This window comes from Saccostrea echinata, unplaced genomic scaffold, assembly GCF_033153115.1.
Source record: "Saccostrea echinata isolate AGI-Se365-2 ecotype Australia unplaced genomic scaffold, CSIRO_AGI_Sech_v1 ptg000037l, whole genome shotgun sequence".
NCBI lineage: Eukaryota > Metazoa > Mollusca > Bivalvia > Ostreida > Ostreidae > Saccostrea > Saccostrea echinata.
Genome location: NW_026889786.1, coordinates 1,528,179 through 1,543,361, shown reverse-complemented (window position 1 = coordinate 1,543,361; position 15,183 = coordinate 1,528,179). Strand labels below are relative to the sequence as shown.

The window sequence follows — 15,183 nt, the reverse complement described above, 5'->3', positions numbered from 1 at the left end:
AAGTTCCAACCACCTTTTCTTTATTTATTTTAATCTCCATATCTCAGATCCTTGGATATCTCAGATTTTTTCTCTGTCCCATTACGTTAAGGATGAAGAGGTTTGACTGTATATTCCACACTGAATCAATCCAAACTGATGATGTAGAGCAGGGAAGGGGTATTTGAAAATAGTAATTGTAATTGACTGTAATTAATTACATCTTTTGAAGTAATTTGTAATTGAACATTTTTTCAATTACTTGTAATTGTAATTTAATTACACTGAAAAATACCATGTAATTTCAATTACTTTTTCAATTACTTTATATAATACACATTCATGATATATCATTACCACTACCTCCTCATTTTACTGGTTTTTATTTTATTGTTAAAACATATCCTCAATCCTTCAATTAAACAAAATCTTAGGTTAATGCTTACAAATAAATAATTAAATGATTGGCTTGATAATAATAAACTAGTTTCTTTCTAATCATTATGTAAATTTTGAATTTTTTGATCTATGTTTATAAATATGAATTTTGAACCACCCTTCTTAGGTCTATTCAGCTATGCAACACACATTTGTTGTACATGTATTTCAATCTTTGTTGTTTGATCAATAATAAAGAAAAGGAAGGTGTGTGTCATTAATTAAGTTAGAGTTCTCTCTTGTTGGAAAGAGATAATTGCCCTCCAGATCACAGCTTTAAATTGCAATCAAAACAAATCAACTCCTCTAAAGAGATATTCATTCCATGATTTAGAAGACAAAGCCAGTGGAGATAATTATCTCAGTTTAAAATGCTCCGCTAGCTTTAGAAAAGAAATACTTTCAATTTGATAATTATTTTAACATCTAAACAGATTTTTATGAATAATTTTTCTATCTGTACAATTCTGATTTATGAAATAAAATTGTTCAACATAAATAGCAATCTGAGATGTTCAGGTTACCTTCAAAGGAAATATTCAATTTAAGGGGTTACAGTTGCGACTCATTTTATTCTATTAAAATACTCACTTTTAATCAAATATCAAAAGCCATGCAATTTGTGTACATATAGGTTTTGTGTGGTGGAAACTGCATCAAACTGATCGCGAATAGTTCTTTAAGAGATTCTTATTGTATTATAAATAAATGTTATAAATTAAACCACATTATGATACACAATGCCTATAGCATATTATTTCTTGTACTGTTTGTGCAGAGGCTTAGCTTATATACAAATAAATGATGTTCTGTATATTCACTGAAAAGGATTATAAAAATTTTCAAAAAAACATAAAAATGTAATTTGTAATTTAACTAATTACTTTTGCAAAGTAATTGTAATTTAATTAATTAATGTCTTAGAAAGCCTGTAATTTAATTGTAATTTAATTGAAGAAAAAGTCAAAGTAATTGTAATTTAATTAATTACTTTTTAAAGTAATTAATTGACCCCATCCCTGATGTAGAGATGTTTGCAATCAATTACAGTAAATAATAAATTATAATAAACAAATATTTACACCAGTAATATTTATTTTAGATACATAATGGTACTATCACTGGTACAAAAATATGTGTGTCAGTTACTTGGGATGACTTTAGTGAACAACATGGATGGATTTGTAGGTCAATATAGAATACCTTACAACATAAATTTACAGTTAACCAACACCAAATCTGGAGCATGCCTTCAATATACTCCAATTCTCCTGGTAAATAACCCTTGTGGAACAACAACACAATTATATCTTATTTTCCTTTTCTCCAAAGATGCACAAAGTAATTGGATCGAAGCAACAAATTTTCCCCTTTGTTTAATTTATAAAAAGAAGTATCTCGTCATCTGCAAAAATAATTTTCTTGCATTAAAGCACACAACATAAGGGAGAAAATTCTTGTTGAGATGACATTAAAAAAATTATGTTCTAAGTATCCTTTAAAAGCATTGGACAGAAACCACAAGGATCTTCACTACTGCGAGTACTAATTAAGGTTTACTATTCTCTGTATTGAAAGCATATCTACGTTTTATCAACAATACAAGTGATATCATAATGTTATTAAAAACTGGATGCCCAACAGTTCAAGTATTGATACTCTCTAAATGCAAATTTAATAAAATACTTTTTTTTTAAATTATCTAAATGTTATGCTAGCACTTGTAAACAATCTTTGCTTGAGGCATTTTTTTGAACATTTTTCCCCCAAAAACTATTCTTTTCAAGCAACAAAAACAACTGAAAATAAAACTTAATTGCAAATGTCTTGATACATGTTAATAAATTCAAAATGCGCATCAGATCTTAAAAGTTTTCATACAATTAAAATTAGAAAATCAATTGTAACACATTTTTTTGACTATAAAAAATTGTGAAATGCAGGAAAAAAATGTGTATATTACTGTTTGAGATATAATAGAAACAATAATGATTAATCTAATTTTTTTTCTTATAAATGTACAAGGCAATATAGTCTTTTTCCTTCAATTTTAATATAAAAAAAAAAATTCAACTCCCTTGTTATATCCTCTTCCATATCAACAGCAACATACTTTCTGAAATGTCAATTTAAACATGCCCTTCTGAAGTTTTTCTTTTCTCTCTATTTAACTGTAGAATCTAAGTTTTATGTTGTCATTTTGGAGGTTCGTTATCACCATCTGAAATTGGAAAAATAAAATGTAATCAAAATTTTGTAGGCAACGATAGAATAAATGTACAAAATCAACAGGAGGAAAGTCTTCTACTGGAAGGCATAAACACATCCTTCATATTATTGCTTATTACATAAACACATCCTTATTATTGCTATGTACTTACAAACTGCACAACCCAACAATTCTTGAGGACTTAACATCTATATTACATTAGAATGGAAGGGAGACAATTAACTTATGAAGCCAAAAACATAAATTGCTTCTATACAGTTTCATCTTTTCCTCCATTTGTAATGAAAATGCAATTTAATAGGATAGAAATGTGATGTTCAATCAATAGGAAACTTGATTAAATAGCTTGTACAATTACTTTGTTGGCCGGGGTTACTTCCTGGAGGAGGCCCTCGACCAAACTGTGATCGTAGCTGTGCCACAAGCTCAGGGTTGGTTTGTTCCATCTGTTGGGCTAATTGCTGACCTCTGAAAATATTTCAAATGTACCGGTAATACATTTTATTATAAATGGTATATTAACATACAGTCAAACCTGTATTAAGCAGTCATCTGCGGGAACCATTAAAAGTGACCTTCATACAGAGGTGAACTCTGCATAGAGGTTCATCTTTTCCAAGAAAAGTCTATTATATTCCAATTTATGTCAGTTCTGTATTTTACATTACTATACATCACAGACTATTAAATAAATACAAAAATCATCAGTGTTCTCACTAAGATTTTTTAAATCTTTAGTCCCAAGATGCATGGTTTTCAAGAAGGTTAATTCTAGCTAAATTAGATGAATCCAAGAAAAATTAAGTTGAGTCTAATATATTATTGTATTATCCTTCTGTCCAAATAATAACAAAATATACATATTATATTGAACATAAATTGATTAAATTAGCATGTGTCCCTTAGGTCTTTTATGTTAGTTATTCATATGATTTATTACCTATCTGAAATTAAAGATTTAATAATGAAGTATAAATTTTATTTAAAAGGAGTTTTGGAAAGAAAGTTTTGTGTAAAAAAAAAAATGGGCTTTTAAAAATTTTCTGCCCCCAATTGGCTTACTGAATGAAGCTTTACTGCACATCTACCTACACGACATCAAAATTTTATTCCAAGAGATGAACTGGCTACTGTTCAAAAAGTAAGGGGATTCTGAAGAAGGAGATAGACTGACAGACAGGCTAACAATGGATGGATCGAGATAACAATATACCCTTTCTTTAGAAAGTGTGGGTATAATTAAATAAGAAAGAGAGAAAAATGTTGAAAGCACCCTTCAAATCAATTACTAAAGCTTTACCAACAAAAACGTAATTAGATAGCTATATGCATCTTTAAAACTATTCACAAGTTACATGCTTATATCATCTTTCAAACTTACATAATCTCTCAAACTACTCACACTTCAAGGATATTTCCCATCCCCCCAGGTGGACTACCCTGCCCCTCTGGCCCCCCTTGACTTCCTGCTCCACCACCTGACATTGATGACATGAAATTGGCCATCCTGAAATTACATATTTGTGTAATTTATTCATTCACATTCATATGTAAACTATTTCTCATAGAGGTACTTCTACGTAAATCAAATAACACTATCTATTTTTGTAGTTTCAAATTGTTCCAATATCTCACATTTGTTGCATGTTTGGGTTCTGCATCATTGACTGCGCCTGAAATAGAATTCCATTAGATGCATTAGGAATCAGCATCCTCAAACATTAACAAAAGTATTTTTATGAAAAGCTATATTCATTGTGATTATGCATTTATAATACTGTAATAACCAACTTTTATTCACGTGCGAGAAATATCCGTGAATTTCGCGACCTACTTTAACTCGCGAATATAAATCGCCGCGAATCATTTATTTTACTTTGCATTTGAAGATAATATTTCCTTAGTCCTGGAAATTAATTGTTGTGGTTCGATTTCAGACTGATGAATCGCATATAAAAGATGACACGAATAATAGTTTGTTTACAGTAACTATAATTACAAATCATTTTAACGCTTCTCATATAGAACCACTACTATGTGTACTTACCATATTCATGAGAGCAGGATTGTTCAACATTTGACCAAAATCCATGTTTCCCATTCCCATAGGACCCATGTTAAATCCAGCCTGCAAGAGAAACACAATGTCTATTAATTCTATCTATCCAGCCATTATATCAAATGAAAATCTCAAGTTACACCTGACTTAAAAAAGTAGCAGGAATACTCTTGGTAAATTAAGAATAGAACACTTTAATATATTTTTTTGGAAAATATCTTATTTGTTTTGTTGACCGTGAATCCTTTGCATGGTGATTTCTTTCCAGATTTTTGAGGTGTTTTACAAAATCAAATTATATTACATGACACTCTGAGATTCCTCTAAAAGTAAACATATAGAGAGGGGCATGTGCACTTTTCTCTCTGATTTATTTTTCTGCTGTTTTCATTGACACTGTCCAAATGAACCCTATTTTCACTTTCTCTTTGTGAGGAAATTTACCTGCATTGCTGCTTCCTTTAACTTTTGCTCTGCTATTTCTAGGTTGTTTTGGTATGACTGGTTAGTTGGGTCTAATTCTAATGCTTTTCTGTAGCATTCTCTAGCACTCTCATGATCCATTAATGCTGTATAAGCAATACTACAATGAAACAAAAGGATTTAAAAATTAGGGATGTCAAAATATTTATTTTCTTAAGTCGAATATTCGATTGCTTTATTCGAACGATAGTCGAATATATTCGAAACTTTTTCCGAAACTAAAATTTTATTTCAAACTTCACTGGTACATCACATATTTAACCCCCAAATCCCCTTTCTTAAAATTTATTAAAGAGTTACATCATATGTTACATACAGATGTTCACATGGACCTAAAATGTGGATAGCGTCTTTTTATTTACTTAAAATAGACAGCTTATTTCTCCAAAATGTATGATTTCCCCGTCAATCATGTTCATAAATCGGTCTGTGAAGTCGGTGTTTTAGGAAGCATAAAAAAAATGACAGTGCAATATATATTTTTTAAAGCTTATCAAAATGAGGGGGGGCACACATGGTGTCTGTGATGATGTTAAATATTTGAATATACTTTTTGTACCAACTATCAAAATGTCTTTAAAATATGTAAAAGAATATTAATTTTATAATAATTATCGTAGTGTCCAAACATGTCACGGCTATAAAGGGTACATGGTTATAAAGAAACAGGGTGACATGCGATAGGGATATTTGTCTAAACTATCAACTTCATCTTCGATTGGATAAGTAAAATTTTCATAATGTATTCCCTTAAATATTTATTATAATGCATTAGTAAAATACAGGTTATTCCAGGTAAATCCCAGACGGAGATCAGACTATAATTGCTATCAAAACATATTTAAGACCTATTGTTCTATACCTAATTATCAAATGTGTGCAAAACGGGAACACACCTGGGTACATGTATGAGATCAAGCCCAATTAATAATTTTACAAAGAAAGCGAGATAATTTTATTACAAAAACAACACATTAATTGACGAATAATTCTCGCAGAAGTGAAGCATTTCTAATCACTGTACTTTCTGCTTGTAAAGTCAGCAGTTTTTAATGAGGAAAATTATCTTATCGACAGTGTCTGAGGAAAGACGGTTTCTCAATTTTAGGAGGAGAATTCCATCTCTTATCACTCTTTTATTGAATTTATTTATTCGAATGTCGTTTCGTTATTCGATCGTCGGTCCTTTCGACTGATGGTCGAATAGTCGATTATTCGTTGACATCCCTATTAAAAATGTATACATGTAAATAATATGTAAAATTTAGCTAAACAATACAAATCTGGGAAACTGATCCGTTTTCATGAAATATTGTAGAAGAAAAGTAACAGATCCTATAGATGATTTCCAATTCATTTCACAAAACATATAGGAAGAGAAAATTTTGTACAAGACAACAAATAGATTTTTTTTCTTAAATATATACAAATATATAATTCACGAGTTTTCAATCAATCCAACATCATATTTATATTTTTTATGTATATATTAGGGATGTCAACGAATATTCGAGTACTCGACTATTGTTCGATCATATCGACTATCGACTAAAATTTCTATAGTCGGCTATTTGTTAAAAATGTCAAACATGTGTTACCTAATAGGAATTTTAAATTAAAGATAATAAACTTGGATCCGCCCATTTAATTTATTTACAGATCAAAGTTCTCGTAAGTAAAACCCAGGGTAAAATTTAACTGTTCAAAGGAAATTATTTATTTGTCGATTTATGTTCGGTAAACATGCCTCCAAAATCTACAGTTTTGGCCTACTTTAAATGATGTCAGGATGAAAAAAAAAATAAAAGTACTTTATCAGGGCTATGTGAAATTGAACTTTTATTCTGCAGTGGAACATCAACTATTACATGTATACATGTATCATAAGCCGAATTCGTCAAACATATCCACAGTCTTCAAGTGAAATTTTCCTAGTAAGTTCTCCGCAAAAATGCCAAGACAGCAGAGCCGAAAGAAAAAGGTTGCTATCACAAATATGAATATCAAGGATTTTCTACCTCTTATTGTTCTAAATGGAGAGGGATTTCAAGAATTGTTTGGATTTGTAGATTCATATTATAAAGTTTCAACCTGCAACTCCATAATATCTGACCTAATTCAACTAATCATACAGAATAATTAAACAGCTGTTACAAAATTATAAATATATGTAAATTGGGGGACAGTTACGAGCGTGATTAAATGGTGTTTCTCTCTTATATTCATATCATACAGTCTTTTTAAAATTGTATTGACTGTTTGCACAAAATCTCATAATTAAAATTTATCGCAAGCTCTCTCTGCTTTTATAAGAACTAGAGTTAATTGTTTACCGGTCACAGGTCACTGACACGACAGAAATGGCTTCAATTAACGGGTACGTGTACTAGCGTTATGAAAAGAAAGGACAAATGCGAGCGTTTGATATCCTGCATTTAGATATTAAATGTGCAGTAAATATTATATTTGAAATCAAATACTTTGGATACATGTGTATTTATTGTACTACGTAAATGTTTACGAATAAGAAATTCGTTGTATAATGGTGATAGCGTAGATCAAACATTCCACAACTAGTCCATAAAAAGACAAATAGTGAAAATGGCATGAAAAATTAATTTCAATTTCAACAAATATTCGACTATCGTTCGACTAAAGCCTCCGACTATTCGACTAAGCTATCCGAATAAAATTGACATCCCTAGTATATATATATTTAAACAAATCTGGTAAATATCATTAATTGGTCACACAAGAAATGTAAATATGATAATACATAAAATTTATGACAAATTTGAAAAATTTCAAAAATCAAAAATGAAACAATACAAATAAATACCTTACCCCATTCTACCATATGCTTTAGAATACTGAGGATCAATGTTCAAAGCTCGTTCACAATCTTCGATAGCTTGTATGTTTTTATTCAGCTTACTATAAGCCGCTGCCCTGTAGAAGATTGAAGGTAATGAGAAAATATTTTATCATTCAATGGACTTAAAACTACAGATTTCACTGTCTATATGATTTCACAGAATTGCCTTTATGATTTAATGGCATTACTTCTAGTCATTGAAGATTTCTTTACAGAAATAGGCATATCAATGGGGGATGAATTGGTCTGACTTCATTTCATTTTAATAAATTTTGATGTTTTCCTTACCTGTTACAGTAATAAACTGAATTTTTATTATCAAGTTTTATTGCCTGTGAATAGCATTCTAAAGCATCTGAAAATTTCTCTTCCTTCATGAAATTATTTCCTGTGAAACAAAATAAACTATGTGTATCAACAATAATTTAAATGATTTAAACAATTTATTGAATTCTTCATGATTTTCTGTGAGAAACATTAATGGTTAGCATAACAAGAGGCCCATGGACCACATCGCTCACCTGAGCACATTGGCTAGGCAAAAGCACAAATCAGTTCAGTATTGAAAAGATTACCAGGGGGGCTTGAATTTTAAACTACCTAATGATGCTTCCATGTCAATATAACAAATGGCTTTGTTTGTTGTACTTCAAAAGATTTTTTAAAACAAATTTCCCATTTATTCCTTTGTAAAAATTTGATCCCCATTGTGGCTCCTCCCTATCAAAGGGGTCATCATTTGAACAGTTCCATTTGAACAAACTTGAATCTACACTACCTTAGGATGCTTCCATATCAAAATGACGAAATATAGCTTTTCTGTTCTTGAGAAGAAATATTTTTTCTGTATGTTCTTATGTAAAACTTTTGATCCCCCATTGGCCCCCCCTACCCCTGATGGGGTCATCATTTGAACAAAATTGAATTTACACTATCTGAGGATGCTTCCATATCAAAATGACTAAACATGATTTTCAGTTCTTGAGAAGAAGATATTTTCCTATATGTTCCTATGTAAAATTTACGATCTCCCATTGTGGCCCCACCCTATCCCCGAGGGTCATTATTTTCACAAACTTAAATCTACACTACCTGGGATGCTTCCATATCAAAATGACTAATCATGGCTTTGCAGTTCTTCATTAAAAGATATTTTCCTATTTATTTCTATTTAAGACTTTGATCCTCCATTGTGGCCCCGCCCTACCCCGGGGAGTCATCATTTGAACAAACTAGAATCTACACATTTGAGAATGCTTCCATATAAATATGATCAATCAGGGCTTTGCTGTTCTTGAGAAAAAGATTTTTAAAGGTTTTTCCTGTATATTTCTATGTGAAACTTTGATCCTCCATTGTGGCCCCATCCTACCCCGGGGGTCATGATTTGAATAAACTTGAATCTACACTACCTGAGAATGCTTCCATATAAATATGATCCATCAGGGCTTTGCTGTTCCTGAGAAGAAGATTTTTAAAGATTTTTCCTATATATTTCTATGTGAAACTTTGATCCTCCATTGTGGCCCCGCCTTACCCCCAGGGATCATGATTTTAACAAACTTGAATCCACACTACCTGAGGATGCTTCCATATAAATATGACTCATCATGGCTTTGCTCTTCTTGAGAAGATTTTTAAAGGTTTTTCCTATAAATTTCTAGGTAAAAGTTTGATCCTCCATTGTGGCCCTGCCCTACCCCCAGGGGGTAATGATTTTAACAAATTTGAATCTACACTACCTGAGGATGCTTCCATATAAATATGACTCATCATGGCTTTGATGTTCTTGAGAAGAAGATTTTTAAATGTTTTTCCTTTATATTTCTATGTAAAACTTTGATCCTCCATTGTTGCCCCGCCCTACCCCCAGGGGTCATGATTTGAACAAACTTGAATCTACACTACCTGAGGATGCTTCCACATGAGTTTCATCTTTCCTGGCCCTGTGGTTCTTGAGAAGAAGATTTTTAAAATATGCTACTAATTTTTCTCTAATTCTTTATTATCTCCCCTTGAAAGAGGGCGTGGCCCTTCATTTGAATAAACTTGAATCCCCTTCACGCAAGGCTGCTTTGTGGCGAGTTTAGATGAAATTGGCCCAGTGGAGAAGAGAAGAAGTCGAAAATGTGAAAAGTTTACAGACAGACAGACGGACTACAGACAAAATGTGATCAGAAAAGCTCACTTGAGCTTTCAGCTCATTTAAATCCAATGCTAAATGAGCCCTTTAAAGATAACTGATTTCATATATTATACAAATACATATTCATGCAATTATATTATAAAAATCCACCAAAGTATTTAACAAGTGCACAGCTATCAATATCAAATAATTTTTCCCCTTTACAATGTATACATATTGACCTTCATTCTTTAACTTTTCAGCTTGCTCCTTCTCTTCTGGAGTAGGTTCATGTAGTGAGAGAGTGGAAAATTCTGATTCAGGCTGTAATACAAAAAGATTTTATTATAGTGCAACACATTGAACACATATTTGTTTTTTCCATTGCATTTACAAACCAAACTGTTGGTACAATGCAGTGAATACTTTTTGATTACCTGGAGAAAGTAACAGTTACTAACCTCTGAGCTTATTTGTGAATTGAAAATGTCTAGAAGATTCCTCTGTACTTGATATTTAGCAATATGTGACTCATCCTGGGTGTCAATATTGTAGGCCGACTCCAAACACTGGATAGCAACTACAAACCAAAACAAAATTAACATTACAATATATCAATGTAAGAATGCAGTAAAAAAAATTTAATAAATAAACTGTTTGTTTTTGGTTACGACTTGGTTTAATGACAATGAACCTAACACTCTGCTAGGTAGAGTCTATCTGCATGATAAAAATAGAATTCAAAATTCTGTTTGGGTATACTTAGTTTTAATTAAATTATTTTCAGAGTTCCAGTTACATTTTCCCAACTTATGCAACTAAGAGGTCTTAAAAGGTATGTCAGGTTTGAATCTTGAGGACAAAAACTTAAATTAAAAAAAGTAAATTGTAGAGCATTTGGCCAGACTGATTGCCAGGAGATTGCAGACTACTCAATACCTTGATCATCAGCAGTAAAGATATAAGGTCAGTTGTTTGATTCTCATGGGATTCCCATTTTTTTCTTTTTTAAAAACTAGCTAAATTAAGAAAACTATATTCCTCTTGGGAATAATGCCTTTGTTTTCATTGATTCATTTAGTATGAATTTGTGCATACAAATTGTTCAGTTGATAAATACATATAGCTCCTAATTTGAATGTATGGAAAATGCCAAAATAAATATTGGTTTACAAGGTTGGTTTTGCTTTTTCGGCAAACCCCCCAACTCTGTCACTACCCTTCGTCTGTCACTTTCAGGAAATTCTGCATTGTTTGTAAATGAACGCATGTTGAAAATCAGCAGTCAAATGTTGGGATATTATAACAGTTAAGTTAAAGAATGTGTCAAAAACATTAATTATTACACTTAATCTTTTGCATCTATCATATTTTACATGAAATCAGTTAGCACTCTTGTCTTCATGCGCTATTCCATGGATATCTCCTACATGTACGTCAACATGCTCATTTCACGTCAGCCTATGTCAACATGCTCATTTCATGTCAGCCGTATGTCAACATGCTCATTTCACATGTCAGCTATATGTCAACATGCTCATTTCACACGTCAGCCGTATGTCAACATGCTCATTTCATGTCAGCCGTATGTCAACATGCTCATTTCACATGTCAGCCATATGTCAACATGCTCATTTCACACGTCAGCCGTATGTCAACATGCTCATTTCACATGTCAGCCATATGTCAACATGCTCATTTCACATGTCAGCCTCATGTCAACATGCTCATTTCACACGTCAGCCTCATGTCAACATGCTCATTTCACATGTCAGCCATATGTCAACATGCTCATTTCACACGTCAGCCATATGTCAACATGCTCATTTCACATGTCAGCCATATGTCAACATGCTCATTTCACTTGTCAGCCATTTTTATGAACTTCAGTCTTTATCAAAGTTTCACATAGCATATCATGTTGAATATGGCTAAAAATGTTTTATTTTTTGCTAACATTTGCCGTAATGCACTACATGCTGGAGATAACAGTGCAGCATTATTAATATTAAATACATTATATTAACATTATTTTTTTCTATTGTTGATAGTTTTCTTCAAACACAATTCAATACTATTTTAAATCTTAAATCTATTTTTTTTTATGTATACAAATTAAATAAAAAAAAAAAGACCAAAAAACTAAACTATGAAAAAAAACTGTATTTAATATGTTGGCATATTGTAGAGGGCCCTGGTCACAGAGTTAGCTAGGGTTCATTGGACGTAATGTACACGGATGTGATACATGTTCTATTTAGTGGCAAGGTTGTCCCCAAGACCTGGGGGCAGGAGAATTACCCTGCCTATTATGACAAAATCCCCAAGTTATTCTGGTATTCCCCAACCCCATGTTAGGGAAGGAGCCTCAGACCCCCTTCTACTTTTTTAATGTCCCCTAGCTGTTATTTCAATTCTTTGGGACAACCCTGAGTAGTGTTATATAAGCCAATTAACTGCACTTTTTTTGTTAATTATACTAAAAACGATGTTTAAGCTCATTACTAAGTGTAACGACTAAGAAACAAATCAAAAAACAATTCGGAGAGTAACACAGGCTGTTTTCTGCTTATGGTGACCGTGATGGAGTTTGGGTACTAGGGGATACTTCTAGACATGACAATATTCCATTAAGAACATTAAAAGCATGAGTAATAAATAACTTTATTCCTTTTGTACTATACACTGGCTAATTGTTAAATATTGCATGCTTTACAGATAACTCTTACCTTCTAGGCTCTCTATAGAATCTTCTGATAAATTTTCCTGTGTTGTTTGGTCCTTTAAAAATTTTACAATGGAAAACACCAATTTATTCACATCTGCCATGTTCTTTACCTGCAAAAGGACATCAATTCAGACATGTATGATCAGGTAGCTGCCAGGCATGATTTTATATTTCTTGCAATGCAGCAGTTTGCAGCTGGTTTGAATCTGAAGTCATTTTACTATTTTTTTTTTTCGGGATAGTTTCATATAACTCATGGTTGTAACGAACTCTCTTACAAGAAATTATGTTGACAGTGTAAAAATGGAGGTATTTAAATGATCAATGCCCTGCTTAGACGAAATTCGGGCTAACATCAGATGTAACTTCATTAGGTATGTGTCATTCATATTTTTAATAAAATTCTTCTTGTTTTACGAATCATTTGGTATTTGCTTGAATGATGATTTATATTTTTACATTTTTATACTGTAAAAATACATGTTCTGACAGTTCAGTACAAAAATTCAGTGTAAAATAAATACTACCTAGCACTCATTCACAGCAGATAGTCAAACCGGAAGTTGTCTGTTTTACATGTGTACTTCGCAAATTAGGGTAAAAGTAGAATCTACAATAAAAATATATTTACACAAGGCATACTAGTATAGGTCTCTGTATAGACATAAATCTTCAAAACAATTGATATACAGTATAGAATTTGTATTTTCATGGAATCGTGTACAATTATAAATGCATAATTATAAATATTGATTTTAAATTGATTTTAAATAGTCTGCCCCTAGTTACATCTTTAAAAAAAACAGCAAAAGAGTTGGTGGTATTCAACCCCTTCTCTTTTTGATATTAAAAACAAATTTCTCTTGATATTTCTTTTTAATATAAATGGTATATATATAAGTATTTAACATACGACAGCGATTCTGCATACGGCAAAAGCAGAGATTTCAAAATCGGGATCGAGATACAAAAGCTACGTGCTCGTTGAGTAATCTTGAAGTGTAAAAGGATCCTGCGGATTTCTTCAAGTTCTTGCAATTTGGCGTATCCAAGAAGGAAGCAAAAATAACAGGTAAACTATTGTCAGAAAGTAAATAATGAAATTATTACATATGTTTCATTGAAAAAAAAAGTGCAGAGTGATTCTTAGAATGCTGTACAGTGTTGTAGTTTATAAAGCAGACGATCAGATGGTGATAAGAAACTGCATACGAGGTGGAGGAAAATGTTGTTTAAAAAATCCTAAATTTTAAACATTATACGAGCATTTGTTAATCCTGTCCATGCCCTTGTGGATGTATGAAGCCAACTGCACTAATGGTAGGCAATATTCAAGCAAAACTTAATATAATTATCATTGGTTCACTTTGTCTGTCATAGACGTTGTTATAGATATGATTATCTTTGTCCCTCACTTTCACTGGAAGCTGGGGATATTAATTAGGGTATGCCTGTCCTTCCACCCATCTGTATTTCTGTCTGTCTGTGACACTTTTGTTTCCATGCCATATCTCAAGAAGCCTTTCGCAATGAAATTTTACATAACTCCCTATGGCCTAAAGAAGACCCCTATTGATTTGGAGGTCAAAAGGTCAAGGTCATAAATTCATACATTCTGTATGTTTTAACACTTTCATTTCTGCGTGATATCTCGAGAAGCCTTTGACCTTTTGCAATGAAATTTTACATAACAACTCCTTGTGACCTAAGGAAAACCTTTATTTATTTTGATATCAAAAGGTCAAGGTTGTACATAGATACATTCTGTCCGTGTGTAACACCTTCGTTTCTGGGCAATATCTCAAGAAGCTTCTGAGCTTTTGCAATGAAATTTTATACCATAACTCACTATGGCCCCTCCCACCCCTCTCAAAGTGTTCCACCCCAATTTTTTTTTTTTCAAAAGTCAATTGGAAATTGTTGGCATAGATCACACTCAAAGTTTTAGAGTTACTCCCTGTTTGTAGTACAGGAACATGTTTATGTGACCTGCTTCTGCATTTGATTTGTATAACTATCAAGCATCTCATTGGTCTAGGGGTTTGATTCTTGCTTTGGATGCAAGAGGTAGTGGGTTCAAATCCTTGACAAACCACTGTTTTGTAGCTGTACTGATCAGAGACCAGAAGAGCTTATGCGCTAGTAAGGTGTCTGTCTTCCGTCTGTCTGTAATTTATTTTACAAAAGGCTACTCCTCCTACAGTTTTGGTCTGATTTCAATATAACTTGGCACACAAGGAGTTTACACTAACATACATAATTTAAT

At 32.1% G+C, this 15,183-nt stretch overlaps 1 protein-coding gene across 1 annotated transcript; it reads right to left on the bottom strand.

The window, feature by feature from the left end:
* Positions 1-1,494: 1,494 nt before the first annotated feature.
* LOC133200240 (small glutamine-rich tetratricopeptide repeat-containing protein beta-like) lies at positions 1,495-13,500 on the bottom strand. Its single transcript, XM_061336057.1, has 12 exons — positions 13,445-13,500; positions 12,919-13,027; positions 10,651-10,769; positions 10,432-10,513; positions 8,353-8,452; positions 8,034-8,138; positions 5,151-5,289; positions 4,695-4,775; positions 4,283-4,320; positions 4,050-4,154; positions 3,006-3,115; positions 1,495-2,638 (listed from the first exon to the last, which is right to left on the bottom strand). The coding sequence occupies exons 2-12, from the start codon at positions 13,016-13,018 to the stop codon at positions 2,613-2,615; spliced, it is 1,005 nt and encodes a 334-aa protein (XP_061192041.1). The 5' UTR covers positions 13,019-13,027; positions 13,445-13,500; the 3' UTR covers positions 1,495-2,612.
* Between the last annotated feature and the right edge of the window lie 1,683 nt (positions 13,501-15,183).

Coding starts and splice junctions, on each gene's coding strand:
- LOC133200240 (XM_061336057.1), bottom strand. CDS start 13,018: ATGGCAGATGTGAATAAATTGGTGTTTTCCATTGTAAAATTTTTAAAG. Junction 10,514..10,650: donor ATTCACAAATAAGCTCAGAG/GTTAGTAACTGT, acceptor TTTGTATTACAG/CCTGAATCAGAATTTTCCAC. Junction 4,155..4,282: donor AACCCAAACATGCAACAAAT/GTGAGATATTGG, acceptor ATGTAATTTCAG/GATGGCCAATTTCATGTCAT.